This window comes from Protopterus annectens, chromosome 4.part0, assembly GCF_019279795.1.
Source record: "Protopterus annectens isolate FY-2018-M chromosome 4.part0, PAN1.0, whole genome shotgun sequence".
NCBI classification, from domain to species: Eukaryota; Metazoa; Chordata; order Ceratodontiformes; family Protopteridae; genus Protopterus; species Protopterus annectens.
The window spans coordinates 509,953,634-509,981,395 of NC_056733.1; the positions used below are offsets into that span (position 1 = coordinate 509,953,634).

Here is a 27,762-nt window from a genome sequence, read left to right on the forward strand (position 1 = left end):
GTTATATTTAGTTCGTTGGATATGTCAAAGGAGAAAGAACCTAAGGAACATAGGTAGTTTGCTTTTAAGAAGTGCGATCAATGCACTCTAAAGATGTCGATCACGAATGGGCACACCAGTTGTGTATATTGTTTGGGTGCCATCCACTTACAAGACCCTTGCACTATTTGCCATGGATTCAGCAGCAGGGTCCTTCAAGAGCATAGAAATAAATTGATTTTCAAGGGTTTGTTAAAAGGTCCTTTCCAGGAATCCTTGGAAGGATCTCAAAGCTCCAAATCTCCTCCTCCTTCCCATTCAGGTTCCAAACATCATGCTGTCTCAGCTCCAGCTTCAGAGCCTACTTAAAAAGTTGCTGCTTCGGAACCAAGGGCTCTCAGTTCCGACAAAACAAAATGTACCTCTCTGGCCCCATCAGTATCCTTGGAGCTGGTAGAGTTACCAATTAGGAGATGGTCTCCTGTGTTGGAGCCGATGTCTCCGACATTGAGCTCGCCCATTTTGGAGAGGGCCAGGTCTCCTTCTTTGTCCTTCCGTTCCTCCAGGAATTTATCTGATGATGATGTGGAGCGGGTGGTAAAGATATTGCTTAAGACTCTGGTACTGGTAAAAATGTTATCTTCTCCAACCCCAAAGGACTCTGGGATCATCCAAGACACCGTCTTCAATTCCTCCTCCGACCCTGTTGGTGGCTTTGGAGCCAGAGAGTGCAGATCCGCTAGTAGTGGAACCATCGGTACCATATCGGTTCTGATGTCTTTGGGTCCTTCGGATCTCGAAGAGTCTAGGAGCTGACGCTCACCCATCTGGTCCAGGGAGGGGAGTCGATGCGAACAGTTGTCCGAGCCGAATCTACCCCTCAGTTCCTCAGTGAGGTTGAGCTCGGATCCTATATTGGCTTCAGAGCCATCTGCTCTGCCTTGGAGTCAATCCTCAGCATCTTCGGAGCAGAGGGTCTCTTCGGTGTGGAGTGAGGGGGCTTTCAAGCTGATGGAGAGAGTGCTATCATCCCAGACAGCTCACAGCTCCACTCTCAGAGCCATCTTCTCTTCCCTCATAGGCACCGGTGTTGCTCTCTTCTTCGCCCACTCCCCCCAAGCGTAGAGATCCAGAGCCCTAGGAAACCCCTGCAGGAGATGCTGTCTCCTCTGAAATGTCTCCAGAGTGTCCATCTGAGGCAGTCCCTCTGAAGAGATTGTGCAAGAGTAAGCACACAGACTATCCTGAGTCGGTTACATCGGACACTAATCTGAATGAGTCTGAAGGGTCCCCATGGTCCCCCTCTGAGGATGTCTCCTTTGCTGACATCCTTGAGATCCTGAAACAGAGGGGTGGCTGGAAGCCCACCAACCCTTCAGAGGATGAATCGGTGTACCTGGAGGGTTTTGGATCTCACCCTTTCACTTCCTGGGTGACTCCCCCATACAATCACTTACTTAATATGATATCACGTAAGGCCTGGACTTCCCTGAATACAGTAGAACCGGTTCCACGAAGGCCCAACAATTTTATTACAGCCCCTACTGGAAAAGAGTTTCTTACCAAAGAAGTCCCTGTAAATGCGATGATGGTGGTGGCAGTCACCAAAAAGGAGCTATCGGAGACCTCATCATCTGTTCATCCTCCCAGCAGAGAGTCACGGACTATGGACAGATATGGCAAGCGTACTTTTTCTTCAAAGGCCTTTACCCTAAGGTCACTAAATTGCCTGACCCATTTTACAAGGCTTCAAAGGGATCTCCTCAAATTGCTGAGAGATATCCTCCAGGTTACTGCAGCTTCGGGGACCGCAGATAGTTTCTTTGCAGCTCTCCATCCTCAATTCAGTTGTCAACGCCTCCATGAAACTGATTTCATGCGCAGCTGATGGAGCGAGCAGAGCAGCAGCCACAGGAATTTCCATGAGACAACATTCCTGGATGCATCTTTGTAGTTTTGCCAAACCCTTCCAGTCTTCCTTCACCAACGCCCCTTTAAATGGTTCATCCCTTTTTGGACCCAAGGTGAAAGATACTGTAACCAGGTGCAAGCAGGACGGGAAAACCTTGTCTGCTGTGGGAGTCTGTTTTTCCGCCCCATCTAGATCTTATCCCAAAGGTCAGAAGGGTGGGAAGATGTGATTCGCAAGTCCCAAAAAGGTATCTCTTATGCACGTGGTGACACTTCCCCCAGGGGCAGATGGGGAGGTGCTAACAGAAAATGCCGACCTCGCGGCAGAGTGGGTCTGCAAAATCAGGGTTACAGAGGTACATTCTCTAGGAGGCCTTTCCAGCGCTCCTGAAAGGAGGCCCACCTGCATTTCTCTGGAGGCAGTCTGGGAACATTTGTCACTGTACCCAAACGCCTGGCTAGAGATCTCCCAAGACAAATGGGTACAGACAGTCATATAGGTTCATAAGTTTGTACTAGGGCCTATACAAGCCTAGCCATAACAATTCCCTGGATATTTCTTCCCACAATATTTACTTCCCAGGACCCCTGTCTAGCAGGGCGATTGACATGATCCCCAGGGTAAATTTCCTTTCTCCCATCCAATCGTCAAGGTTTCTTTTGAAGAGGGCCAAGGAGGCGCTCTGCTTGACATATATGGGCAGTCTGTTCCAGAGTATGGGGAGTCTCTGGGTCAGGAACCTATCCCTCCAGCATGTTTTGTTTATTGTGATGACAAAGTTTAGATCCCTGGAGCGTGTGGCTCTGAGGGATTGGGATTTCTTTAAGTGGAGCATGTCCAGCAGCTCAGGGTTTGACATGGCCTTGTATGTTAAGCAGAGATCACCTCTGAGTAGACGATATGCCACAGAGTATAGCTGGATTTTTTTTTAGACGGTCAGCATAAGGCATCTGCTTTAGGCCTGTGATTCTTTTAGTGAGGTATTTCTGTGGCATTTCCAGCTGTTGCAGATGTCTTGTGAGGTACATACCAGATGGGTGTTGTACTGTATAATGGGTTTGATGAGGGATGAGTACAGTGGGACAATGACCTCCTTTTTTCTGGATGGAAAGCCCTTAGTGATGAGATGGGCCACATAGACGGATTTCCTGACTGTTGTGGCGATGTGGTTATCGAAGATGAGACCACTGTCCACCTGTGTCCCTAAATCTTTCATCACACTTTCGGTGTTTAGTGTACTGTCACCTATGTGGTAATTTATGGGTACATGTTTTTTCCCGAAAGGGATAACTATACATTTCTTGACATTAAGCTTGAGCCCATGGCTTTGGCACCAAGCATCTGTTTCTTTAAGGCCCTTTTGTAGAATATCCACATCATTTGGGGATTCAGTAATGGCTCCCAGTTTGCAGTCATCTGCAAACTTTGTTAGCCAGAGTCCCTTAGTATTGGCCTGTACTTCAGAGAAGTAGATGCCAAACAAGAGCAGTCCCAGGACTGAACCCTGAGGTACTGCACTTGCCACATGTCTGGAGCTGGATTTTGGAGTCTGCTACTTTTACAGTCTGGGCTCTGTCAGTAAGCCAGTTGGCAACAAATAGAGTGACATAGGGATTTATGCCCAGCTTAGTAAGTTTATCTCTGATTCCACAGTGGGGGATGGTGTCAAAGGCCTTGGCGAGGTCCAGATAGGCTGTGTGGACCACCTTACCCTCGTCCACAGCTCTGGAGACTGATTTGAAAAAGTAAATCAGGTTCAGGAGACAAGATTGGCCCTTCACAAACCCAAACTGAGTGGGATCCAGTGTTTGAAGGTTGCCAGTGTCTTTGTTTATAAGTTCCATGATAATGCGTTCCATGCCCTTGCAGATCAGGTTCGTCAGACTGATGGGTTGGTAGCTCCTGTAATCCAAGGTGGATCCTTCCCTTCTGGAGTGGGATAACTGTTGCTGTGTGCCACTCAGTGGGCAGAAAGCCTGAGGTGAGGCTATGATTAAACATGACACCTAGGTGAGGTGCCAGTTCATTTTGTAGTTCATGTAGTACACAGCCCGGGATGTTGTCTGGTCCCATGGATGCTGTATTCTTAGCTTTGGAGAGTGCGATTTCTACCTGTGTGGCCGTGATTACTGGAATTTGGCAATCTTTTGGTTTTGAGATGGACCCTTTAAGGGGTGAGAGGGGGTGAAGTTGGCACTGAATCAGTCTGCCAGGATATTGGCAATATCCTTGGGATCAGTATATTTAATGCCATTCTGTTGTAGCTCAGAGCAGATCTGAGCATTGCCATTTAGATTCCTGACATAACTATAGAATGCCTTGTGGTTGTCTTTAGAATCTTTGGCAATTTTATTTTCGTAACTAGCTTTGGAGGATTTTATGAGGGATCTCAACTTCTTACTGTGGCTGGTAAGGGAGTTTTTTGCATCCTGGGATTTTCCTCTTTTCTGCAACAGTTTCTTCCTTCTGTTGTATAGTTTGTTTATGGCAGGGGACCACCAGATATTACATCCCCTTTTCTACTTTCCCTCCCACAAACAGGTCCTTGCCAGACGTTCCACCTGGTCTAAAGGACTACGCAACACAAGAGATACTCGGGTTATTAGAAAAAAAAAGAGTCATCCAAGATGTCCCCGCAGACCAGATTGGATCCGGAACTTACTCAAGGTTCTTTTTAGTACCAAAAGACAGGTGACTGGAGACTTATTCTGGATCTCAGCAAACTAAACAAATCCGTAAAGAAGTCAAAGTTCCAGATGATGACACTGCAGTCAGTATTTCCCTTTATAGGGAAAGACGATTGTATGTGCTCGGTAAATCTCCAGGATGTGTATTACCACATAAAAATGGACAAGCAGTCCAGGAGATATTTGCGCCTTCAGCTGGGAGACAGTCATTACCATTTTTGAGCCCTACCCTTTGGCCTCACTGCAGCCCCCAGAGTGTTCACCAAATGCATGGCAGTGGTCACGGCTCACATGAGACGTCAGGGATTCTGGGTACTTCCATACTTAAACGACTGGCTCCTGATAGCCACCACCAAGCATCTACTTCTGCAGGCAAGGGACAAAACAATGCTTCTTTGTGCCAGACTAGGCATTACAGTAAACTTAAAAAAAAATCTGCCTTGTCGCCTTCACAGCATATTACTTTCTTAGGTACAGAACTGGACTCAAAGCAGATGATAGCAAAACTTACCCCTGAGAGAATTCAGTCCCTTCATTGTCAAATCAGGATATTGATATCAAGAAAAAGGGTTCAAGCCAGGGTTGTGTTACAGGTTCTGGGTACCATGGCAGCCGCAAGCCTTTTAGTTCCCCTAGCTCGTCTACACATGCGGGTTCTACAATGGTTACTCTTTGCCCAATGGTCCATGCAGGATTTGTCTCTCTCACACCAGATAAGCATTACGGAGTCATGCAAGAAAGATCTTTTCTGGTGGTTGCAGACAGAACAGTTTTACCTAGGCCGCCCCTTTGTTTTTCCACAACCAATAGCAGTGGTGATCACGGAGGCTTCCCAGATCGGGTGGGGGGATTATCTGAGAATGACAGTCCAAGGGGTATGGCAAGAGCATGAGAGGCACTTGCACATCAATGTCCAGAGATGAGAGTGCTGCATGCATTGCAGGCACTTCAGGACACTCTTCCAATAGGAGCAGTTGCAATTCAAACAGACAATATGGCAGTGGTATGGATTATAAACAAGCAAGGAGGAACCAAGTCATATCCCCTATGTCAAGAGGCACAACGAGTATGGCAGTGGGTGATCGCTTCTCAGCATTTTCTGATAGCAACGCATAACCTGGGGAAATCCAACGTGATAGAGGACAAACTCAGCAGAGCAATTCCGTTGCCTCACGAGTGGTCTCTCAAACCAAAAGTTGCGGAGGAGATCTTGCAGAAGTGGGGCCAGCCTTGCTGCGATCTTTTCACCACCTCCATGAATGCCAAATGCAGCAGCTACTTTGCCCTCATTACCCCTGCGGGGAAGTCACCAAGGGATGCACTTGCCCACGATTGGCCCCCAGGACTACACTATGCCTTTTCACCCCTTCCCCTTAATACCCAAAGTACTTCAGAAAGCCGACATATTGAAGAGCACTGTAATTCTCATTGCACCTTGCTGACCTTGACATGTTTGGTTCCCCTTTCTCTGGACTCATTTACTGGAGGAACCATGGATTCTGAACACAGTTCCAGACCTTTTGACCCACTCATCGGGAGCGTTTCATCCATCCATCCAGACCCTCAAGTTGACAGCATCATCTTCTTTCGGCTGTTCCCGTTAGCGGTCGGCACAGCAGATAATCTGTTTCCATTTCTTCCAGTCCTCTGCATCTTGCTCTGTCACGCCAACCACCTGCATGTCCTCTCTCACCACATCCATAAACCTTATCTTAGGCCTTCCTCTTTTCTTGTTACGTGGTAGCTTCATCCTTAGCATCTTTTTCCCCAATATACTCGGCATCCCTCCTCAGCACATGTCCAAACCAACGTAATCTTGCCTCTATGGCTTTGTCTCCAAACCTTCCAACCTGGGCTGACCCTCTAATATACTTATTCCTAATCCTGTCCACTCTCATCACACCTACTGCAAATCTTAACATCTTTAACTCTGCCACATCCAGCTCAAACTCCTGCCTTTTTGTCAGTGCCACTGTCTCCAAACCATATAACATAGCTGGTCTCACTACCCTCATGTAGACCTTCCCTTTCACTCTTACTGGTACTCGTCTGTCACAAATCACTCCTGACACTCTTCTCCACCCACTCCATCCTGCCTGTACTCTTCTTCACCTCTCTTCCACACTCACCATTACTCTGAACTATTGATCCCAAGTATTTAAACTCATCCACCTTCGTCACCATTACTCCTTGCATCATCACCATTCCTCTATCCTCCCTCTCATTCACACACATATATTCTGCCTTAGTCCTGCTGACCTTCATTCCTCTTCTCTCTAGAGCATATCTCCATCTCTCCAGGGTCTCCTCCACCTGTTCTCTACTCTCACTACAGATCACAATGTCATCTGCAAACATCATAATCCATGGGGATTCCTGTCTGATCTCGTCTGCAAACCTGTCCATCACCATTGCAAATAAGAAAGGGCTCAGAGCTGATCCTTGATGTAACCCCACCTCCACCTTAAACGCATCCGTCACTCCCACTGCATACCTCACCGCTGTCACACTACCCTCGTACATATCCTGTACCACTCTTACATACTTCTCTGACACTTCTGACTTCCTCATGCAATACCACAACTCCTCTCTAGGCAGCCTGTCATATGCTTTCTCTAAGTCTACAAAAACACAATGCAACTCCTTCTGACCTTCTCAGTACTTCTCCATCAACACTCTCAGAGCAAACATTGCATCTGTAATGCTCTTTCCTGGCATGAAACCATACTGCTGATCACTAATCAAGTTGACAGCAGTGGCTACTCCAGTTGCACGCTTAGCCAGGTGTTACAAGTTTTCCCCTGCAGTTAAACATATCTTGGTATCTTCCCACAAACCGTCTACGAGAAAACCATGTTCAAGTAAATGGAAAAGATTTTCTTATTGGTCTGTTAAACACAATGTAGAACCTTTTATGCCCCTAATACCGCAGTTCTAGAATTTCTCTCCAAGCTTTTTGATGAAGGAGCTGCAGCAGCTGCTCTCAGAGTTCAGCTGGTAGCTATCTCTAACTTTCATACCAGCAAGATGGGAATGCCTATAATGTCTCACAGATTATGTAAGGCCTTTCTGAAAGGTATGTTCTTACTCAGACCCCCGATCAGGGAACCCTCCAGCTCCTCGGGACCTTAATTTTGTACTATCTGCATTGGTTTTGCCATCCTTTGAATCCGCAGCATCTTGTGATATGAAGTTTTTTATCCTGGAAAAAACTTTTTTTTGGTAGCTATTACTTCTGCCAGATGGGTGTCAGAACTTCAAGCTCTCTCTATACACCTGCCTTGTATAGTTTTTCACAAAGACAGAGTATCATTAAGAACTAATCCCTCTTTTCTACCCAAAGTTTGTTCATAAAATAATCTAAATCAGTCCATTGATTTGCCTGTGTTTTTTCTGAATCATACCGACGAGGCAGAATATACATTACATCAATTAGATGTTCACAGACAGCTCTACTTCTGTTTGCATAGGACCAAAGATTTCAGAAAGTCGGATCAAATTTTTGTGTCCTTTTCGGACAAAAGAAAAGGATTGCCTGTTTCAAAAATGACTGTCTAAATGGCTTACAGATTGCATTTACTTTTCATACACTAAGAATAACAGACAATTATCAGGCAAAGTAAAAAGTCATTCCACAAGAGCAGTTTCAACATCCGCTGCCTTTCAGGCTAGGCTTCCCATGGACACTATTTGTACAGCCGCCTCATGGGTGAGACATCGTACCTTTATTACTTATTACAAAGTAGATGTGGCCTCCCGGAACAGGTCTTCCTTTGGTTCTACTGTATTGAGGAGTCTTTTCTCTTGAGCCACCCTGGGGTAAAGGTGCCAGGATGCTGTCCCATCCAGCAAGAATTATGGCGAGACAGGACAACATAACATTAAGAAGTTATGTACTCACCATAACATTCCATGTTTGTTGTCCATCTCGCTTGCATTCTTGCGTCCCACCCACCTTCCCCCTCCTTCGTTCCTGGAGGAACGGGTGAATAATTTTATTATGTATATAGTTATGATGGTTTGGAGTCTTTGATTATTCTTCTAGAGAATTGTTATGTTCTGGTATGTGGGTATACTAAGTTACTGTTACACTTGCAAACAAGATCTGGGGATTTTACCAGATGCATCATGGGATAGGGGTTAGCCTCAAGCCAGTGGAAGCTGTCGAGCTTTTGTATTTGGCCGAGTTGGACCCAACCAGCAAGAATATAGGCTAGATGGACGACAAACATGGAACGTTATGGTGAGTACATAACTTATTATTAATGATGAGTTGATGGGGCTGCATGAGGGACTGTTTTTTTCTGTGCAGCATGAGTAGAATTTCCTTTTTTAGGCAGTTTTTCATTATGTTAAACACTAAGTGAAGTCTGAATTATACTACTTGGCAGAAGAGTCTGAAAATAGTGCATAGTCATCTTCACATTGTAGCAAACAGCAGCATATTTAAGATGCCCCAAGTAATCTAGCATCATTTATAGATCATTTTCTGCTGTTCTTTGCAAAGTGGAAAAATAGCAATTGTCCATAAAATATTTATTGTTTGTTTGCGATTTAATGTTTTAGCCTGGATGCTTTTATTAAATGCATTTATTTTTTGCAGACCTTTTCAGTTGTCTTTTTAGCTGCACTGGATCTGTTTGAGAGACACCCTGCTTTGCTTAATACAGTCTCTTTCAATTTTTTTGTTAAATTTGCTCTTGTTTAACTGATGTATCTTTGCTTTATTGAAAAACATGAAAAAGTACTGTAATTAATTAATTGTTAAAGGACAGTGGACTTCTATGTGCCAGATGCATGTATGCTGTAACTTTAACAAGGTAATGAGTTGGTCTCACTTGTTCCATCTTTTCTGGTTTTAGAAGTGAGGAAAAATGTTTGGTGAGGAGTGGACTAGTTCAGCTAATGGATCAACTCTGTAGTTTAAGCAGTCAGCGGGATTGTAGCTCCACAGAAAAGCAAACAAAGAAGCAGAAGGTTGCCACCATGGCATGGGCTGCATTCCAGGTTTTAGCTAATCGATGTGTGGAATGGGAAAATGAAGAAGGTGAGAGTAATCACTATTATTTTTTGTTGCATCTCCTTTTCAGCTGTAGTAGCCAAATATATTTCCTTGGTAGAACATGGTTTGTAAGATTTGATTGCTGTGAACTTTAAAATTGTAAGTAAATGTGTGATATCATGACCCATACCTCTCAATTGTCCCTGATTTTGCAGAACATCCCTGATTTTCTGATATCTTTTGCTGTGTCCCTCAGAAAAATTTTGAATTTTTTTTTTTGGTAAATCACTGAGTAGATCCGAAGACAGCTCCTACCCAGATGGCGTTGGATAGTAAATAGGCTTCCTCGGATCCCAGTCTTCCAGATCCTGTTACCAAGAACTTCCTATTCTCTCTGTATAGCTATGGTACCATCTTGAGTACCCTTCCCTTTCTTGGAGTCCCGCTGGCACTCTAGATCACCATCAGTGACATCATCTCGTTCTTCCAGAAGTCTGACTGAGGCTCATGTGGACAGAATGATGAGAAAATTTCTGTTGGTGCCGATACAGATGGGAGTCTTTTCAGCTCCTGCTCCTTCAGGTCAGGAAGCCTTTGTTGCCACTACACCACTGATCTCAGCTCCTTTTCCAATCCAATCTATCATTTTGAAGCCCTTGGATCCGAGTCTTCCGGGACTGTCTAGATTAGATCCAAAAATCATAGTATCTTCAGCTCTGAGGCTTTCTCTGATTGCACCAGATCCAGCAGTTTTGGATCTAGATGACTCTCGGAGCCAAAGTGTCCCTGTCAGATCTTAGGCATTACATTCGACTCTGTAGTTGTTGGAACCATCTCTACCCTACGAAGCTTTGGCACTGGATAGCTCAGCTCCAATGTCTGCCTCTGGTAGATTGCCTTCAGGGCAGGGGGAAGTTGATGGGTTTGAATCTTTGCTTCTCTGATCCATCGACTTCCTTCTCCCCAGAGTGTTCTACCTTTGAGGTGATGGAGAGTGTGCTCTCTGCTTCTGCAGAATGGGCAGTTCCTCCTCTCTTGGATCTCTCCTCTGAATCCCATATATCTCTGTGCCTTGTGCACTATCATTTCACTCCACAGGGACAGCCAGCCCAAAGTCTCCAGGCTACCTAGCAGGGCATTACTATTTCTTCCGATACTTCTCTGGAACACACCATTGAAGAAGTCCCTTGGAAGAGGAAATGCAAGAGGAGGCACTTGGACTCCCCTCAGGAGACTTGTGCCATGGTGCTTTCAACAAGGACTGAGTTTTGTAGCTGGTGCACCTATTTAGGTAGGGGCTCTAAGCTCACTGCAGCTATCTTGTGTGTGTGTCTGTCTAGTCAAAAGAGCATAACTGTGTATCCTTCAGTAATCAGTACAATCCCATGAAATGCCAGTTTTGTGGAAGGTTGATTATAATGGTTATAGTGTTTATTTACAGACACAAGGTACAAGGTTTGATTCTTAGATGGGTTAATTGGCTAGGCTTAAATGGCCCACAAATACAGCTAGCCTAGTACAAATCTATGAATTTATGAGCAACTGAAGATATAGATTTCGATGTCTGAGAAGGGTCCCCAAACTGTCCATCTGAAGATGTCTCATTTGGAGACATCCTATAAATCCTTAAGCAGAGGGGTGGTTGGTCCATTGATAACCCTTCCAAAGAGGAATCTGTATTCCAGGAGGCATTTGGATCTGGCCCATCTACCTCCTGGGTGATTCTGCCCACTGATGACCTCATTGATTTTATCTCTAAGCAGGCCTGGAAGGAACCCGACACAGTTGAGCCAATCCCCCAAAAAACTGAACGGATTTTGGCACCACCTGCAGGAAACTAATTTTGGAGCAAGGGAGTTCCTGTAGAGGCCATAATCGTGGCGGTGGCCACCAAAAAAGAACTTGTGGAGCAGAGTTCTTCTCTTCATCCCCATAACATGGAGTCTAGGGTGTTGGACAGATTTGGGAAGCATGTGTATGCTTCATTGACATTTGCACTAAGATCTCTGAATTATTTGTCGCACTTAATGAGATTACAGAGGGATCTGATTGAAGAACTTTCAAATTCCCTCTTGGGAACCAGTACTCTTGAGGCTCAGTCTTCTGTGGCCTCGCAGTTGACTACCCTTCACTCGATCACTAACTAGTCCATGAGTCTTACCTCCCATGTGGCTGAAGGTACCTCAAGGGCAGCAGTTTCAGGCATTTCTATTAGGTGACATGCCTGAATGCACTTATGTGACTTTCCATTGCCAAGTCTTCTTTTGTCAGTGCTCCATTTGACTGAAGCTCTTTGTTCAGCCCCAAAGTGAAGGACACACTCTGCAAGTGCAAGCAAGATGGAAAGACCCTCTCTGCAGTGGGCATAAGCTTTTGACTCCTTAAAGGACCTCTTCCAGGAATCTGTGTGGAAGTCGGAAAATTTGGTTCAGGAAGCCCCAGGGTCCTTTCCAAGATCAACATTTAGATAGTTCCCCCAGAGACAGATGGAGGTACTCGAATAGAAAATGCCACCCACACAGCAGAGGAAGCTTGCAGAGCCAGGGGTTCAGAGATTCCTTCTCTGACAGACCCTACCAGTGCTCCTGAAAGGAGGCCCGGTTGTCCACCTCTAGAAACAATTGGGGGTTGTTTGTCCCTATACCAGAGAGCCTGGCTAGACATTACAAAAGATACTTGGGTGCAGAAGATTATTTCCAGAGGTTATATAATTCCTTTTTTCCTTCCACCTTCATTTGTATGCAAAATTCCCAATGTTCCACCCATTCTGAGGAAAGCAGCAGCACTAGAAGTACAAAAGCTGCTAGAAAAAGAGTCATCCATGGAGTCCCACATACAAGATAGAATGTGGAACTTACTCAAGATTATTTTTAGTGCCAAAGAAAACACAGGACCTGGGATGGATTTTGGATCTCAGCAGTCTGAGTAAATCAGTTCAGCACACCAAGCTCCAGGTGGTCACGGTTCCGTCCATTTTGCACTTTTTATGCAAGGACAGCTAGATGTGCTCTATAGACCTTCAGGATATGTACTATTGTATAAAAATTAACAGACAATCCAGAAGGTATTTATGCTTCTCGCTAGGAACCAGTCATTACCAGTTCAGAGCACTGCCCTTTGGCCTCACCACAGCCCCCAGGGTGTTCACTAGATATATGGCAATAGTAACAGCTTACTTGAGGCTGCAGGGATTCCAAGTGTTTCTATACTTGGATGACTGGTTCATTACTGCCCCGACCAGGCATCTACTGATAAGAGCATGAGACCAGGTACAGTTGTTCCAGTTTAGTGATCATCTAGAACCAACACAGACATTGGAGTTCATAGGAGCAATTTTCAGTGTATTGTCAGACAATGACGGCTTCACTTCTGCTCTCAAGAGTACAGACTGTCAGATTCCAGGTCAGAAAGATTATTCACAGTCACCCAGTCTCAGTCCAATTGATCCTTCAAGCCTTGGGATCAATGTCTGCAGCTGTAGTGCTAGTTCCCTTAGCGAGGATTCACATGAGAATTCTTCACTGGATGTTAGCGACGTAGTGGTCTATTCTTTATCAGCACATGTCTGCCCAGATAAGGATTACCCCAAAAAATGCAAGAGATAGCCTTTGGTGGTAGATTTGATCATATCAGGTTCTGCAAGGCCGTACCTTCATTCTCCCTTAGCCTGAGGCCATAGTGTCCATGGACGCTTCCCAGATTGGGGGGCACTTCCTGGGGATACAGTCCAAGGTACTTGGTCCCTCGAAGAGGCCAACGTGCATATCATTGTTCTGGAAGTGATCGTGGTGCTCTTAGCATTGTAGGCCTTCCAAGACTCTCTCCTTTCTTGGATAATTGCAGTTCGACTTGCAATAAGTCAGTGGTTTGGTACATCAGCAAACAAGGAGGAACCAGGTCGACCCTTGTGTCGAGAAGCCCAATCAATATGAAGGTGACAGAAATGTTTTTTCACTAGTGGGGCCAGCCTTACTGCTACCTCTTTGTATCTCCTCTAAACAACAAACTCAGCAGCTCCTTTGCCCTAATCCCCCACTGTGGGAATCACCAAGAGATGCTCTAATGCATGATTGGACCCCAATCTTCTCTGTGCATATCCCCCAACTCCCTTGATCCCCAAATTTCTGAAGAAAGCTTTCTGGTTGAAGAGCAGTCAACTTCCTTGCACCTTACTGTCCTCAACAGATTTGGTTCCCCTTTCTTTGGCCTTATCTAGTTTACCAGCCTTAGATTCTGGATCTGATTCCAGATCTCCTATCTCATCTGACAGGCATGATTTATCCGGATATCTCAAACCTAAAGCTGACAGTGAGGTTTCTCCATTTCTGTTAATAGCCAGACAATGTACGCTCTCTTCCCTGGTCCATCACATGCGTCTGTTTTCTCACAAAGCTTCCACAAGAAAACTTTACAGAGATAAATGAAAAGGTTTGTTTTTTTTGGGCATATCAGAGACAAACTGACCCCTTCTTATCTCCTGTACACAGTGTCCTTGAGGTTTTGGCAACAATTTTCAATGAAGGAGCTAGCTCTTTAACTGTTAGAGTTCAACTAGTTGGCATCTCTAATTTTCACATAAGAATTGAGAACTCCACCCTGGCTTCATCAAAACTTTGTAATACCTTCTTGGAAGGTACCCTTCTTTGAGACCTCCTTATAAGGATCTGGAACTTTAAATTTAGTGCTACAGGCCTTAAGTCATTCCTCTTTTGAACCAGCAGGAAACTGATCTGAAGCTTCTGACCTGGAAGACTATATTTTTTGATAGCCATCACCTGTTCTAGAAGAATGTCAGAACTCCAAGCTTTATCTTCTAAACCTCCCTACTTTATTTTTCATAGTGTTTGGGTAGCATTATAAACCAATCCTTCTTTCTTTACTAAAGTGTTGTCACAATCAAACATCAACCAATCCATTAATCTGTCAGTTTTCTTTCCAAAGTTTGCAAAAAAAGGTGAATATATGTTAGCGTTATTGGACATTCATAGACAATTACAATTACATAGACAATCTTCAAGTACTTGACCCCACCCAGTTCTGATTTGTCAAGGGAAGATCTTGCCTGTTGAACCTGGTTGACTTTTTTGAGACTGTCACAAAGGTCCTGGATGAGGGAAAGTCAGTACATACAGTTTACCTTGACTTGGCCAAAGTCTTTGACATAAACCCCCCCCCCCCCCCAAGGCATCATCAAAAAGCTAAGACAACTTGGTGTAAATCCCTGTCTCATCAGTTGGGTGGCCAACTGGCTCTCTGATAGGACCCACAAGGTCAAAATAGGTGCCTCCACCTCTGACAGCAGACCAGTCACTAGTGGTGATCCCCAGGGATCTGTCCTGGGACCCCTATTGTTTGGCATCTACTTTCAGAGGTCCAGGCAAAGACAAAAGGCCTGTGGCTGACCAAGTTTGTGGATGACTGTAAGTTGGGTGCTGTAATTAACTCCCCAAATGATGTTAAGATACTACAAGTGGGTCTCACAGCAACTAATGGCTGGTGCCAAAGTCATGGCCTTAAGTTAAATGCAAAAAAATATATTATCATACCATTCGGCAAAAACACTGCTCATACTGTGATTACCACATCAATGGCAACCCACTAAGCACACAACCTGTGGTGAGAGACCGGGGTACACAGGTTGACAACAATCTCACATTCGACCATCATGTAGCGGCAATGGTCAGAAAAGGCTTTTACTTGGTTATCTCAAAAGTAAAGGGATTGCGTCCAGAAAAAATGAAGTTATTACCTCTCTGTACTCCTCCAATAATTGAGTACACTGCCCCGTTTGGTATGTACCTCTCCAAACACTTGCACCAGCTGAAAAGTCCACAGAAATACCTCGCAAAGAGAATTCATGGCCTCCAACACCTGTCCTATGTGGACAGGCTCAAATCAGTATCACTCTACTCGGTGTCATATAGATTGCTCAGAGGTGGTCTGTGTCTCGCCTACAAGGCAATATAGGACCTTGCACTGCTAGAGATGCTCCATATCCATAAGTCTAACTCCTCGCGTATTACCAGATCGAAAGGCCTAAATCTAATGTGCGATATTAACAAAACCTGCTGGAGAGAAACATTTGTCTCCCAGAGGCTGCCCCGTTTCTGAAATAGACTCCCCATACACGTCAAACAGAGTACGTCGCTGACACTCTTCAAGCGCAACCTTAATGAGTGGATGGGAAACCACAAATTTGTCCCAGGGGTTCACCCAGCATCTCTCTTTTACAGGGGCGACAGATACTGAATGAGGTTTCTATTTTGGGGATAAACTCTTGACTAGGCTTGTAAGGGCCCCAGGACCATTAGCCTAGTAACCTCCTATGATCTTATGAATTATGTTTCTATTTGAGTAGAATAAAGGATATCAGAAAACGGATCAATTATTTGTTTTCTTTACATGTTCTAAATTCAGTAAGTCAGTTACAAAGGCAACTCTGCCTTAGATGGCTTACGGATTGTGTATCATTTGTGTACAACAAGCTGGGTCTGTCCTTGCCAAAATCTTTGAGTCCATTCAGCCAGGTCCGTGGCAACATCTTCCGTATTTTTATCTAGGGCTTCCATGTTCGACATATGTGCAGTTGCAACTTGGGCTAATCCTCATACCTTTATTACTCATTACAAATTGGATCTGGTCTCAATGGGAGGAGCAGCCTTTGGCTCAACTATGCTCAGGAATATCCTTCCTTAGAGTCGACACGGGATTTTAGATAGCTGAGGACTCTGTCCCAAATGTTGAGGAAAGACTGAAAATTTAAAACATCAGATAAAGAAGTTATCTACTTACCATAACATTGCATCTATGTTGTCCATTTTCATTCTTCCTCAACCCCCCTTTCACCAACCACCTACCTTTTTTGACTAATGACTTCTGTTCTGGAAGAGTGAGAGCTTATAAGGACACCACTGTTCCTTACGTTGAGCTTCAGATATTGGTTTCTTCTACCAGAATATTAATAATAATGTTTCTTGGATTATGTAAACCAGCAAACAAGATCTGAGGTATGTTAGTGGATAGGGCATTATGGGTAAGGGAGGAGCTTGAGAGTTTGATAGTGGCCATGAGCTAAAATAAGGGCAGAGTCAGATCCGAACCCAACTATTGAGGAAGAATGAAAATGGACAACACAGACGGACGCTATGTTGAGTAAATGGCTTCTTTTTTACATCCATTGATAGAAGAGAACACAAACCATTGTAGTAGTTTCCATTTCACAAAGTTTTCATATACGTTTAACAATTTTATTTCACTTCAACATTGCGTAAATTGCTGCGTTCATGCTTTCTCATAAACCTCAGTCCTCCACCTGAAAATGATTCTGCAATTTTTTTGTTCTCACAAATTCCATTTATTTCTATGAAATTTACTTGCCTCTTTTCAAAGATCCCACATAGAGTTAATTTTGTCTTCTTTGTAGTATGCAGTACGTCAGTTACATATGTCTAACATTTGGTTTCTTTTTTCTAGTAATTGCTTTTTTGGAAGTCAGTAGCCTTAAACTTATTAATACGTTATGGTGCCTTTCTTGGCAATTCAGATCCTGCATTTCACTCCAAAAGAATAATTTCCCTTTCTACAGTCATTTGTACCCTTAGTGTTTCCATCTAAGTATTCTGTAGGAAATTTTTAAAATCTTCAAATGTTTTTGACAAAAATCATGATCCCAGTTATCTCTCTGTAAAAGAAACTGTCTCTGTGGTGTCCCTCAAAGTCTCTCAAACCCACTATGTTAATATACTGGGTCCAAAAACAAATGATGAGGAAACTTCTGTTTGTGGAAGATCTAAGATTCCCTAGAGTTCAGGCACGTAATAAAAACCATACCATGAATATCCCACATAATAACTGGTGGTAGAAATGTTTCTTTAAAAACTTTCCAAGGTATAAATCCACTAATGAAATCTACTAATGAAAGTAGGGAAGCACAAGCTAGTTCAAATAGAATCTTCTTTATTAAAAGCACACAAACAAGCGACCCAAATATAGATGAAAAACAGAATAAAGTGTAGAAATTCATCATTCCATTTATATAACTGTTTAAGGGCAGCCATGTTGCCACTTCACAGTAGGAGGTTTTCCGGTTCGATTCTCGGCTGGGGTGCCTTCTGTGCGGAGTCTGCATGCCCTCCCTGCAGTCACTTGGGTTGCCTCCGGGAGCTCCGGTTTCCTTCTACATCCCAAAGACATGCTGCAGGTGGATTGGACACACTAAACTGGCCCTGTGTGCATGTGCCTGTGTGCCCTCTGTGGAAGGTTGGGCACCAGGCTGGCAACTCAACACAGTAAAATTCCACTGCCAATCATTTTGCAGACCATTGTTACACTGTGGTGATCCCTAACAGGAAAAGCTGAAAGAAGAATTTATATACTTGTTTAAACACACAGGAGTGGTATCTATTTTGTAAAAAACAATTAGCATATTTACTTGCTAAATACCCCTTCCCCCATACACCAGCCTGATAGTTTACACAGTGCTGCCTTGCTTCAAACTTTGTGATTCCAGGATATGTAAAACTAAACTAAACTGAAAATTGAGCTAAATATTACACGTTAATAATTGCTAAAATTTCCTGAAAGCATTTCACTGTAGTATCAAAAAAGAAAAAAAATTAACATAAGTCTTCAGAATTCCTTAGAAATCTTTTCTACCAAAGTTCAGAAACATTTTTAACACAGATCACTTTTGTCTATTAGAACTTCTTCAAATTTGTGTGTCAAGTGAGAAAAGGAACTAAAAACTGAAAGTTAAATAACAATATATAAGACTAAGTTTTGTTGGGCTAAAAACAATGCATGTTATTTAAGAAAATGTTGTAAAAAAATAAATCCTAAATAAAGACCTACTAAAAACTTGAGAATATATACAAGTCTGTTCATCTTAAATGATAAATCATGCTGACAGCCGTGATATTCGCTCAGGTCTGCAAACCCCAGAAAAAATGTGTAAACAGGACCCTGTTTAAAATTTATGAATCTTATAATATTGGAGCTAGTATAAACATGTAGTATTTCTGCCACTAATACTCATTATGTCTAGTTAAGCTCAAACACTGTACATTAAACGTTGTAACCTAAAAAGGCTAAACTGTCACAAAAGTCATGCATGTGCTGCATAGAATCTAGCTCTGCTTTTTGTTTAAAAAAATTAACATTAGTTTAGTGTTTAAAATATTATATTCAGAAGTTAATCTATCAGAGCCGGCTATAACAAGTAGCATTCAACCCTCTTACTAATATGAGTGTAGCCATTAAAGCTGTCCCTGTTTGCACTAAAAAGTTACAAGAATTAATAAAATGTCATGACATCTGCAGAATATGTACATACTGCTTTAATGTGGTTCTACGGTAATCAAAATTACTAGTTGTAAAAAAATGTCAGAAAGTGTCTTATGAATGTGCTCTGATTCTAATAACAGTACACATTGAAGATATAATTAGAATAAATGGTTAAATATTTAAAAAAATGATTATAAACAGATAAATATTTGTATACAAATGTATCTGCTAAAACAAAATTAATAAGTAATAAGCTACTACAGTAATATTAAATTTAAAAATTACATTTACAAAGTTAATAAAAGTGTTGATAATAACAAAGTTCACACATTCAGTCTTTTAAACAATGGGGCAACTTTTTTAGCTCTAGTACAGCTTTCACTGAGCAATAATATTTAAGTCCAGGCTTTCTAAAAGAGTTCAGCCTTAGTTGCCACATACATTTTTGTTTTTCTGAAGTATTTGGGATGCCTACTTCAAGTTCATTGAGGTATACGTGATCAAATATTTTAAATTTAAATCCAGAGTGTTTTCTGTGGAGTTGAAGGTGTTTGGCCAGGGCATTGTTTCTACATTTAGATGGGATCTCGAATAGATGACCCGAAATCCTTTGTTTCAGTTTATTAATAGTCTTTCCCACATAAAATGCATTGCATCCATTGCAACTACACTTGTAAACAACTTGTGTAGAGTTGCAGTCTCTGCATTAATAAGTTTCTTTAAATATGGACAGCAAAAATAGTCTCCATCTTGAATGTTGATGTGTCTTTCGGCTTTTCCCGGTTAGGGGTCGCCACAGCGGAACTCCGGTCCGCTAATAATTGGCAGTAGATTTTTATGTGCTGAGTTGCCGGCCCTGACGCACAACCTTCAACGAAGGTACGCCCATTCATGCATGTCTCCACACAGATCTAGCTGAGAATCGAACAGAACAACGTCTTACTGCGAGGCGACAACACTACCGCAGCACCACCACCAAAATGTTTGTTCACATTTTTTTCATGTTTCTTTCCTGTGGTTTAGGTTTTCCTTTTGCAAAGCTCCTAATATTTCTAGCCTTCCTATATACAAAAGTCGGGGCTTCATCCAAAATGTCTACAAGATAAGGGCTTTCTGTTATTATGGCCCGGTTCTCCTTGATAATATTCTTGATAGAATGAAAATCCATATTATATGTCAATATGCAGCTGTCTTTTGATTTATTGTCCACAAATTTCTTAATTCTTTCAATGGGTTGGTTTAGTGTGGGTGCATTGATATTTTTAAGCTTGATGATTGGTTCAAAAACATTTCTTAACATTTGTTTCCCATACCCCTTACTGAGAAATCACTTTCCAAATCGTTAAGGTTTCTCAGAAAAAGTTCCATCTTTGTGGTTATTTTAGCTAATGTATATATGTCCCTGGTTCTTAACCATGTTATATTTTGTGTTGGTGGGATTCAGACTGTTAATGTGGAGTAAAGAGGTTCACTCTCATTGGTTTTCGATAAAGTTCAGTGGAAATTCTGCTGATGTTAATGTCCTTAGAAATTAGCATGTCTAAGAACATGGTTGAGCTGGAGCTGTGGGAGGAGGTGAAATGCAGGAAGGTAGTAGTTAGACTGAGGTGCCTGATAAACTCTTCTAGCTGTAAAGTGTCACCTTTCCATACAATAAAAATATCATCGATAAAACAAAGATAACATGAGATATGCATGGAATTTCTGTTGGTGAGCACAAAATCATCTCCCCACTTGCCCAGGGTTATGTTGGCTGTGGTGGAACCCATTTCCACCCCCATAGCTATTCCAGTCTTTTGCTTTTAATATTTTCCATTGAAAGTAAAGAAGTTAAAATCCAGTACCAATTTAATGAGCTTACTTAACTTTTCTGGCGTTTTTTGTGTACCACTATGGCATCCTTTAAAAGAATCCACAGCTACTTCTGTGCAGTAATTGTGAGGAAGCACAGTATATAATGACTCTAAATCGATTGTTAGCAAGATGCTGTCAGCTACAACAGTAATGTTTCGTATTTTTCTCAAAAAGTCCTTAGAATCCTTTATATAAGATCTGTTCTTCTCGGCTAGGGGATTTCAATAGATAATATAGGTATATGGCTATTGCTTCTGTAAAGCATCCCCCACTTGCCACCACTGGCCTGCATGGTGGGTTATCTTTATTTTTATGAGGTTTTGGTATTCCAAAAAACTTGGCAAACGGGGGCATGGGGTCCATAAATAATTGTACAGATTCTGTGTAGTCAGGCCTTCATGTAATGCCGTAAGGTTGGTATTCTAGTCACTGTCTGCTCTCTTTATTCCATCCAAAGTATAATTCTCATAAAAATTCATGTCATTCAGCATGTCTTCTATTTTCAGATTGTAATTTATAGTATCAGTCACTAGTATTCCCCCTCCCCGTATCGGCCTTTATTATGCTTCTAGACTTGTCACACCCCAGTTCAATTAATGCTTTTCTCTCGTCATGTGTGTGGTAAAGTACTTTTTCTTTGGTGGTTTCTGTAGCAGTTATCTAATGTCTATTTCACATTTTACTTTGAATGCAGATAGTGTTTGATTCAAGGGAGGGTTATAACTGCTGGGTCTCTTTATCGTCTCATCAGTGGGTTTATTTTCACAATTCTTAGCCTTGCCATGGAATTGTGCTTTTAAATTGAGTTTTCTCACATAACTCTTGAGGTCTATAAGTACTTGGGCTGCATCACTTCTCCAATTGGGTGCAAAGGTAAACCCTTTACAAAGTACACTTTCATTGTCAGACAGTTCTTTTTTGGAGTAGTTACAAATTAGCGGATAAGTTAGTACTGTGGCTAGTTTTTCCATCTGACACTGAGACCTGGGCTGTAGTTGGCATTGCCCAGGTACCTCATTTCCCTCACTCCCCCCAGTCCACTGTTTGGTTCTCCTGTTGCCTTGGGGATTCCTGGGTGGAGTTTGAGAGCGCTGAAATTCCTCATGTGCCCTCTGGACCTTCGGTGGATTGTAGTAGTATTCCTCATTGTAGTTCTGGTAAGAGAGACTGTAGTAAGAGGGATCAGCTGTGGTGCTGTGGTATTGGTCTTGGTACTGGTGTTGGTTCTGGTACTGGTATGGTAGTTGATGTATTTTCTGCTGAAAAAAGTTCTTCCTGAAAACATGGATCTTGGTAATAAAGCTGATGTTTGTGGTAGCTGAATCATCGGTGGTCTTGGTTTTCCTGTCAGTTCTGCTGTTCTTTCATTAGATCCATTTGGCGATTCTGCTCCATTCTGTGGCTCTGGTCTCTGTTCTGATCCAAATCAGTTCTCTCTCTCTTCCCCAGCACATCTCCAGCATTTGCTATATACCTGAGGAAAAGTCCTTTTAAGTCTACTAAAAATACCTCTGCAGACACTTCCATTCAAACATTAAAATTCTAAACCTTCTGGACTTTTTCATGTTTGGGAGCATTACAGATGTTTTTCTGTTGTTCCTTTGTATATCACCTTTCTATTCTCTTTTTCCCAATCTTTTTCAACCTTTTTCAACCTCTCTGATTCCTGTTTAGATCCCATTTCTCTCTCTCACGTCTACCATGTTTTAAACTCCATTTTATTCCATTTCATAGCTAGTCTTTTTGAAGTAATTTCCATCTTCCCTAATATCTTTTGAATCATTTTCAATACCCATTCCTTAAATTATTCTCTTTTGAACAGATAAATAGGAAAGTGGTAATGTCTCATTTTTCCATCACCACCCTGCAGCTATATCTAAATGTTTATTGGTGCTTGATCTGATATGATTATTGGATAGCTCTCAAAGCTCTCAGTTAAATGGACATCCTCCTATTAAATACAGTGTCTGTTCAGTGTATCATAGTTGTTTTATCATGGGGAATAATATGTAAATTCTGAGTTGCTGCTAGTAAATTCACATCTTCCGTACTAAATATTCTCATAGGCTCCTTCAGAAATCTATTCACTTTTTGTTATATTATCCCTTCCTAGATCTGTCTGATATATCTTTACTATTGCAAATCATGCTTCAGTTCCCACCCACAAATTTCTGCTGAAAGCTTATTTCTCCCAAGCTCTACAATGGTAGTCTTAACTGGTATATAAATGTATGCTAGAGTAATCCTCTTTCCTTGATATTAACCCCTAACACTACCACAGATCTACCATTATGGTCTACTTTCCTTTTTGTCATAGTTAGAGCCCCTCTAGTAATTAGTGTTATTACTCTCCTTTGTCATTGTATTACTCTCCTTTGTCGTTGATATTCTGCTGTATTTCCACCTGTAAATATTTTGTCAGATTCACATACTCATTTCTGCCCAAATGTATCTCCTGTAAAATTGCTTTTTGCACCCTATAGTTAATGTAATTGAGTACTCGCTTCTTTTTTCTATACCTGTTAAGTTCATTTCTTCTCCATGTTAATATTCACAGAACAGCCATTATTGTAAAAGTTATTACTCCCATCTTTTATACATGACAGTTTGTTGAATATTTCCACAGTGTAGCTTACTTGCACATCCTAATATTTGGCAGGCTGATCTTCAATGTAGTTGCTTCTTCATACCACTATTTGAAACATTGTCACATATTCCCAGACTTTGTTTCACTAAACAAAAACTAAATACACTTTTAAATCACAACTATTCCATTTCAACTAATACTTGTCACAAAAGTTGAACTATGTGAGGGCCAACTGTTTTAACAGGAGAGATATCCTGTACAATTTATTTATCCTTTGTTGCCTGTGTTAGTCCCAATAGGCTAGTGGCCTTTCTTTGGGGGAGACCCAAGGTAGTATTTATACTACTGGGGGAAATTTGACAAGGGCAGTGAGGAACTTGTCTGTTCTTTTTTGATAAATGTCATGCAATGTTTTGCATCCATCTGAGCTACCACCAATTCATGCAGATGGGACCTTGGTTTAATGTCTCATCCAAAGGACAACATACTCAGGAGTGTAGCACTCCTAAATGCTTCACTGCAGTGTCAGCAGTTTAAAAAAGTAATCCAGTCACCTGGTACTGCACAGAAGTCTGTTTTAAGCCCTATGCAGATGAATAACATGTTCTGTCTAATCAGAATCCATTTGCTTTACAAAATATTATTGATGACTATAAGATAACAGTTGGTTGTTCAGAAGAGCTTTATTATATCTTCAAAGTTACCTGAATAGTTCATATTTTTGATTTTCTAAAATGATCCAGAATAGAAAACTGTTTAGTCTACTTAGTTAATGCTGCTAATATCCACATGGATTTTTTTTTTTTTGGGGGGGGGGCTTTTGTTTGTCTACCAACTACTAGCTTCCTCTGTTTCCCTATTTCACAGGTGATTTATGTCATCAGTAGGAGACATCATCTTGGCAGCCGTCAGGATTTTCTACTTTACCCTGCATCTTATTACCCTTGTGGCATCTTGGTGGAATGGAACAAGTGTTCATCCTTGACCCTTAAACTGCAGTTCTTGTCTCCTGACTTGTGCTGGTTGTCAGTCTTGCAGTAGACTCGAACTCCCATCTGTACTTTGGAAGGGTGATCTGACCAATGAGCACTTATTGCAACCCTCCCCAGCTGGCTCTTCAGTGCCTGAGTCAGTAATCATTCTTGGCTTATCTGGGTTACAGTAAGGATTTTTTATTCCTGTGCACCATGGATGCAGCATTTTCAGCTGGGCTTTACTGTCTTTATTAAGCATTCTCTTCTGAAGGATTAAGGTAATGTTTAAATGTTAAGCACTGTTATATGTGGGGCAGCACAGTGGTGCAGGAGTTAGCACATCTGCTTTACTGTACTTGCTTCACCTGTTTTGGTTCTCAGCTGGGCTGCTGTCTGTGCAGAATGTGTACAATCCTCCCTGTGTCTGCCAGGGATTTCACCTGCTGCATTTTCCTTCCCCATCCCAAAGATGTGCCATAGATGAGCTTGTGATTTTCAAAGTTTGTAGCACGAGCGAGTGAGTGTGCACCCATCCTGCGATGGACTGGCACTTCATTTAGGATTAGATTCTTTGCCTTACAGCCACTGAGTTTAAGAATAGGCTCAAACTTCCCATGACCCTGAAATGAATTAGCAAGTGATTGGAGAATGAATGTCATATGTAGCATATTAACTTCTGGGTTACATTTATCTAGCATTGTGAGAATGAATGTTATATGTAGCATATTAACTTCTGGGTTACATTTATCTAGCATTGTCAAGTAATGTTTTCATTTACATTTAGGACAGTGAAAGCATTTAACTGCAAATAAATGTTTTCTTTAATTTTAATAATGTAATTCACAGTTATCTAACGTTATGGGATTTTACAGTCAGTTCTTTAATGACAATGTAGATGAATTTACTTGTAAATATCTAACTGTAGCTTATGTTGAGTAAAATCCTTGGAGGCATAAATCACGTTGCATCACATAGATTTCATTCTGAATAGGGTAGCAGCATTTTGAGAATTACAAAAGTGAATCAGTATGGCAGACTAACACCTACCTAACTTATATGCACAGAGTACAGAATCAGCAGTTTTACATTTGAGGTGTCTCTTTTGGAACAGTTTCCAGTCACATTTACTGTTTGTCAGCTGTCATTTAGATTATGCAATAATCTTCTCTTTTGTCTTCTAAATTACAACTCTTATCACATTTTTGGAAACTTCTCCATTTCTAAACACATTTCTCGCACTCCTACATTCAGTAAATTTCCTTGCACCTAACAATATTTTCTTTATGCATAATTTGTTGTAAAGCATGGTTCAAGCATGATCCTGATTTGTTCATTTGTGTTTTCAGTGTTTCAGCTATGACAATTAAAGAAAGCTTGGCAGTACTACTTTATTTCAAACTGTGTTAAGTCATTGTAGCATGTCTGAAATAATTCCACAGAAAGAAATGATATTGTCTGCCCTAGCCTTGCATATAATCAGTGTCTGAAATAATTCTGCTTGAAGATATCCATCCTAACACTTATGCTTTTGCACCCCACTTAACAGTTCCCCTTTAATCTATAACCTTAATTTATAAATTATATTTTTGTTACTCAGGAAAGATGGTATGGGAGACCCGAACCAGAACTATATCAGATGCCCAACTGATAATTGTCCTTCTCAGATCAGCACTGAGAAGTACTTCAGTGAGATAGACAGGAGGTGTAGAGGAAGATGAAGACCAAGTCAGAATTGTGTCTATTGGCTTGAGTGCTGCCTTTCAAATACACAAACTCACATCCTTGAAAGGCCTTCAGAGAGTCTGCCACCAGAAAAAAATCTTCCCAACCCATCTATCCAAACTATTTTTAATTGAGACAGTAACATTTCCCTTCTTAAAGCAATAGGTAATATATCCCACCACCTACCAGCTGACGAGAAAAGGAATTCCCTAATAAATTAGTCCCATTAGGCACAGCATTAACTAGCATGTTATAGCTTCTTGTATTCATTATATGCGCACCTTTATTAATATCAACCCCTACTGCATATGAATCATTGTAAATGCATTTTTGTAACATTTTCAAATCTCCCCTAATAATTCTGTAATTCAAAGTTAAAAGAGACAGTGCTGCCAATCTTCTAGAATAATCCTACCCCTCAGGCATTTAATTTGCCTTGTAAAAATGTAATTCTCTCTAATTCCTCATATGCAGGCTGCCTTAAAAACAAAATACAGCCCTATACTCTGTAATTGGACATACAATAGTTTTATAAGTTGGTAACAAAATCTTAGCATTTGTACTAGAAATTATTCTAAATATGTTACCCAGTTCATAATAGCATCATCTGATTATACCCAAAAGATTGATTCCAAAATTAAACTCGTCATCAATGTTTATACCCAGATCTTCAATTCTGTGATTCTCACTAATTCAGTATTTTAAGGGCATAAACATAAAATTTAGAAAGATTAGAATTATAAATGTTATAGCTAGGAGTATTTCAAAAATCGTCCTCCCAACCTGAACGTAAATTGGCTAGTCCTGCTTGGGTTGGTTTGTCAGCTCACTGGTATGTGAAAGTTATACAAATTACTAAAGTATATTCAGATGATGTACAATCTCATTTTACTACCTGGAGATATTTGTATTCCATGCATTTGTCCTTCTCTCATTGAGAATAAATAAATCTCTTATTTAACTGTGCTAACTTTAGAAATATATTTCTGAATAGCAATGTTAAAAAGCCAGGATTTAAGCTCCCTGAATTTGCAGTATGTAACAACCATTTCTATTAACCTTGTATATACTTCTACCTTTCCTACTTCTCTCATTGCACTTTCACAAACAAATTAAAAACATGCATTTTTCCTCTGTCCTGGCATGCATTAAAATCATGTCTTTATCACTATGCATAGGTTAATATGTAAGTACTAGGCTAGCTGCCCTTGCGAGCCATTTTAAACCTGGCAAATTTTCCTTTTTGTCTTTGAAATGGCCTTTCCTGTTTGGTCTTACCCATTCCATGGTTGATAATTATATATTACCCTTAATGAGAATAACTGGGATCATATCATAGATAATTTGAGGGGATCCTAAAGCATTTAAGAGCTGCATCTGTCCATTTGTAGTACAGGGGACAGTCCTGGGGTACATTTTCTGTTTTTAATCCATAGACGTAAGGTGAGTTTGAAAATGGGCAGGGATGAACTTTGTTTTATGTGAATGGGGAGTCTGTACCGTAGCAGCAGTATCCTCTGCAAAGTATTCCTGCCCATCCAAACCATTCTGTTGATGTTGCAGAATAGGTTTAGATCCTTAGACTGAGTATTTGTGATGCTATTTGACTTGCTGATATGCAGTAAATCCATCATTAATGGGTCAGAGGATGCCCTGTATGACAGACACAGGTCACCTCTGTGCAGTCTGAAGGATACCGAGTATAGGTGATGGGCTTTAAGTCAGTCCATGTAGGAACCGAGTATAGGTGATAGGCTTTGAGT

At 41.4% G+C, this 27,762-nt stretch overlaps 1 protein-coding gene across 2 annotated transcripts in view; it reads left to right on the plus strand.

Annotated features, from left to right (window-relative positions):
• HECTD4 (HECT domain E3 ubiquitin protein ligase 4) overlaps positions 1-27,762 on the plus strand; it is a 5,422,508-nt gene that overhangs the window by 2,897,465 nt on the left and 2,497,281 nt on the right. For both annotated transcript variants that reach the window (XM_044068422.1, XM_044068423.1), the window contains exon 34: positions 9,441-9,625. In XM_044068422.1, the coding sequence (XP_043924357.1) occupies positions 9,441-9,625 (185 nt within the window). The remainder of the gene's footprint in view (positions 1-9,440; positions 9,626-27,762) is intronic.